The 5,000-nt window shown below is 44.0% G+C and overlaps 1 protein-coding gene across 2 annotated transcripts in view; it reads right to left on the bottom strand.

The window, feature by feature from the left end:
- Positions 1 to 5,000, bottom strand: part of rgs3a (regulator of G protein signaling 3a) — a gene marked incomplete at both ends in the record, with an annotated part of 137,223 nt that overhangs the window by 108,832 nt on the left and 23,391 nt on the right. For both annotated transcript variants that reach the window (XM_084441657.1, XM_084441658.1), the window contains one exon: positions 4,774 to 4,885. In XM_084441657.1, coding sequence (XP_084297783.1) covers positions 4,774 to 4,885 — 112 coding nt within the window. The remainder of the gene's footprint in view (positions 1 to 4,773; positions 4,886 to 5,000) is intronic.

Genomic DNA, 5,000 nt, shown 5'->3' with positions numbered 1-5,000 from the left:
ATTCACTATGGCAATAAAGGTTGTCTGTTTTGTTGTTTTATTTATTTATGTATGTATGTGTGTGTGTGTGTCTGTGTGTGTGTGTGTGTGTGTGTGTTTGTCTGTGTGTGTGTGTGTGTGTGTGTGTGTGTGTGTGTGTGTGTGTGTGTGTGTGTGTGTGTGTGCGTGTGTGTGTGTGTGTGTGTGTGTAGCTGACTACAGTAGGTCTGAGTCAAGGTCAGGTATAAGTAAAGAAATGTAAAGCAGGACTATGAGACACTAAATCCTATTATTTACACGTGGAGATCCAGACCAAATAACGTATTGACACAACACACTCTCCCCGAGCAGAGATGTTCCACATGGAGCATCTCAACACTATCTCTGCTAAACACCCGAGGGTACCTGAACACACACACCTACTGTACGGAACACACACAGTTCAAACTGCCCACAACACACACCTAAGTTAACCTTTGTGAAATCATTTCACGCAAGCAATACTGACCATTGAGTGTATTATTCATATCAGTTATTGGATGTGGACGCAGATCAATTAGTGCTACTGTAGGACCAATATCAACGCATAAGTGAAATGTACACTCATTTTCTTGACGCAACCAACTGTCATATTGATTTAAAATGAAATCAAACATTTCCTGGACATTTGTTTACTGCAGGCCTGTAACAGGTAATTCAAATGGGTTATTGATTCATGTTGTGCTGGGTGGATGTTTTCATCAGAACAGCACGCTAAAACAAGGCAGTCTACATTTTGAAGTCTACATTTCAGCACCAGCACGCTAATATCAGCTGAGACAGCAGCACCACACCCACTGACAAAAAAAGAAAAACTATTCTTCCTCGTGCACCAAGACTACTGGTGTCACTTGTTCTTATAGAATCTTTACCAATGATGACCGACTGTAGTCGGTTCACTTACTAATTTAACTGTATGTAAATGTAATGTATTGGCTAACATTTTAATGACTAAAATGTTTATGCAAATGTTAATTGTATATGGTACCTGTATTGTGTACATATGACAAATATAGATCATTTTCAGCTCATAAAGAAACCTTTTGGGTTCTAAATAGAACTTATGTTCCCTATAGACCCTTATGAGCGTGCCGTGTGACCTGGAGTAGTTGTATTTGGAAGGATCCCCTACTGGGACAAACGGCTTTTTTAATTTTTTAATTTTATTTTTTTATTTCAAAGATTGCTGCCATTTTACATCTCGCCGTCTTTCTAATGTTGCACATTCAGAACTCACCCTAGTCACAGGTGTGAGGATACTCTCAAATACACTAGATGTGTTCAAAAATGACATTGTTAGACAGGCGCTGAATCAAGATGGTGCCATTATGTTTTAGTTGAGAGGTATAATGAAATAGCATGTGATTCTCCCGTTACAACAGCAGAGGTCAGCGTTGCATCACTTTGAAAATAGAAACAAAGGCAAGAAAGAAGGTCCAAGCAATACAGGCCTGGAACAGGAGAGCCTGACAAAAGAGATAGGAATGTGATACTCATTCATCATGAGCCTGAGTGACTGCTTGCTCAAAGCTGATTGTTAACCATTCTTTTTAACTACAGTACTTTCACACACACACACACACGCACGCACGCACACACACACACACACACACACACACACACACACACACACACACACAAACAATAGTTTTCTTCAGTTTTTTGTGAACAAAGTAGCTGAAGTGAGGACGAGCATCACCCCCTCTCCCCTCCCTATTTGCCCAGGCAGGCCGTCTACTTAGACCTGACTGAACTAACTGACATAATTAGTTCTATGAAATCTTCCTCCAGCCCCCTAGATGTTTTACCAGCAACCTTGCTAAAGGAAGTTATTAGCTCACTTGGCCCCAGTCTGGTCTCTATTATTAATATCTCCCTAGAGTCAGGCTCAGTCCCAGCCTATTTTAAGCAGGCGGTCGTCCAGCCCCTCCTTAAGAAGCCCAATCTGGACCCCTCCCTACCACAAAACTATTATTAAAATGTTTTATATTATTATTATATTAAAACTTATTATTAGTTTTTCAACATAATAGGCATTTGCTTTCGGACGTGATGCATAACATTGGACAGGGCGCAGGGACGAGACAGGACAGTGTAGTAATGTGAACCGTAGAACATGATACGTTAAGATCCTTTTACAGAGCTTTGTTCACACAAACATTCCCAAAATATTGCTGCAGGGCTGCTACAGTATCTCGTCAGCCGTGTTCGTGCTGTGTGAGTTTTCTGCTGGCGTTGTCTAAGGTAACACTTATCTGACTGGAATTTCCTGCCCAGACATGGTTTTCACCTGGGGGCATACTGTACATGTTAAAATATGTTCTGTTCTCACAAAGACAGACTTCCAAACATAAGCGCACACATGGACATGTGAACACACCTCCCAAAAGACTGATAACTGATTGAACTCTACGAAACAGACCTCATTCCTGAGTGGTGCTAGAATAACAATAACAGGCAAGGTGGAGATGCAACCAGTGGGGTAATGTAGTGGAGGGTATACGGTGTGGGCGGGTAGGTGGCCCAGAGACGGGTACACTGTCCCCGACCAGCTCTGACCTGAGGAGGCGGAGTCTCATCACCACGCCACGGACCCCACAATTCAGCCCCTGAGCCCACTTCTTTATTCATGGACCCACAGTATACACATTTCTTTAAACACCACTAATGTAAAAATTAACATTTCTTCTACAGTATACCCACTTCACCCTGGATACAACCCTCCTCAGATATGCTACCAACAGCTCGCTAGAGTGCAGGATATGAAAAGTGGAATTGTGTGCAATCATATTGCACACAATATTCCAGGCACCAACAAGCTGATCGTAGCGAGCCGCGAGTGTAGCCTACAGACGGAGAATAGCCAGCCTGCCACTGTGCGCATGCGTGCTGGAGCAAGTGGGGAAGCTTTATTCCGTTTCTTAAGATCATATTACAGAGGCATGTGAAAACCACAACATTCCCTCGCTCTATGGAAGCACAATTAGGGATTCATACAAACGGTATTCTATCAAAATCATGTTTTTCATGTAAAACAAAATGTGTGCTTACGTACAGTAGTTGGACTGAACCAATAATATGACATACACCCTTAATCTTCAACTTTCAGCAACACGCGGCTAAGATTCATTATTTGGCTAGTTAGCAACAGCATGGCATGTCTTTGGCTGTTTCCTCCTGAATGGCTTCCTCCTCTGACTCCGCCCGACCCAGTGCTGCACAGCAGCTATGATTTACTCTCACTTCCGCCCCACTCCTGTGTTACCATTGCACTCCATCCGATCTCGGGCCTATTTATAGCCTATTAAAGTCACAAAACGAAAATTACCGCTGATAATAGTGAAGGACGTGCAAGTTGTGTGTCATAAAACATGGAATTTCTACCTCTATTCATTTTGGAGTAAATGGGATCGAACAAAAAAGTATTACTTTCCCGGCTCCCCTTGTCACATCTAACATACATGAGTCATTGTGTCGGATCTTGAATAAAAAACACTTAAATTAAAGCAAAGTTGCTGAGTTGTCTTGTATATTGTTGCCCACTAATAGGCTATGCAAAGTGTGCGTTTGGTAGCTGTCGTGTGATAGCAACCCCTGGCACAATGGGGAGCCGAGAAGTGTGTGTTTGCAGCATTGAAAATAGGATTAATACTCTCAGAGATCTGTGCTGTGCACGCCTGTGCATCAACAGAGCCAACAGGGCAGCGCAACGAAGTGAAGCGAGTCATTGCAGTGTGTTCTAAGGGTCAGTCGAGAGGGAGGGATCCTGAAGCCAAACCTACATTTGGGTCACGGCTCACAAAGAGAACCCCTGGTACAGTACATGACATCTTTTATCATTTTATAATGACAAATTCACATACAAATCATTTCATTGTGATTCATTGTAGTTGTCCATTATTCAAAAATACAGTAGATCTCAAATTGACAGCTATACATGTGGGTTGTTTTTTAAATAAAGAACATGGCATCATGGCCTGCTCATTTATCCTGAAATCTATACTAGGCCACTTGTACTTCCCTTGAAATCTATACTAGGCCACTTGTACTCCCTTGCCCTTCACCTGGTATTTAGCACACTGTACCACTCGTACGACCCTGCACGCTGACGTGCAACCACTTGCTGTCATATTGTTTTGTGCTATAACATGACATATACTGAAATGTACTACCCCGTGTCCGTAGCAAGTGAAGGGCTACAGGGGTAGTGCCTCTCTCTGTCCCTCCTATCTTCTAACCAGGTCCAGTGGATGCCCCGCTGTCACCAGCAGACCTCCCGGAGTCCGATAGACACCCCCGTGTCTGCTGTGGATGTCGTAGCATGTCCGTAGAATGTCCTCTCTCCTATGATGCTTTTTTAGCCTCTCTCACTCTGAAATGTAATTTAATGTAATGTATTGCTTTATTAATGTTCTTAGCCGGTAGACAAACATACTCCTGGAGCTTGCTCCATCGCCTTGTTGAGAGGGGTCAGGGAAGAATTTTTACAGCTCACTTATCTGGCCCCCGGGTGATTACTGTTTTTTTGCTTCCCTCTGGAATATGTAGAGAGTGGGTCGTATGCCCACCTCCCTTGTTCTCTGTAAAGCGCATTGTGTTGCCTCTGGGTATGAAATGCGCTATACAAATAAAGCTTTGATTGATTGATTGATTGATTGATTGATTGATTGATTGATTGATTGATTGATTGATTGATTGAGGGGTTGGAAGTGGGGGTGGAATGTGAGTGGCGGGACGGAGGCGTACTGTACTGACCGTCCTGCAGTCGCAGCTGTCGCAGGTAAAGTGGGTTCTGGAGGACGTTGCACCTTCCTGGTTCATCCTCCCTGGTCACCAGCATCAGGTCCGTATAGATGAACACAGTCACCTGGTGGGGGTGGGAGACATGGAGCGGGAGGGGAGGGGAGGGGAGGGGAGGGGAGGGGAGGGGAGGGGAGGGGAGGGGAGGGGAGGGGAGGGGAGGGGAGGGGAGGTCTCTTAGT

The sequence above is a fragment of the Borostomias antarcticus genome, assembly GCF_949987555.1.
Source record: "Borostomias antarcticus genome assembly, chromosome: 8".
Lineage (NCBI taxonomy): Eukaryota > Metazoa > Chordata > Actinopteri > Stomiiformes > Stomiidae > Borostomias > Borostomias antarcticus.
The sequence above is the reverse complement of the archived record's forward strand: the minus strand, read 5'-3'. Positions and strand labels throughout refer to the sequence as shown.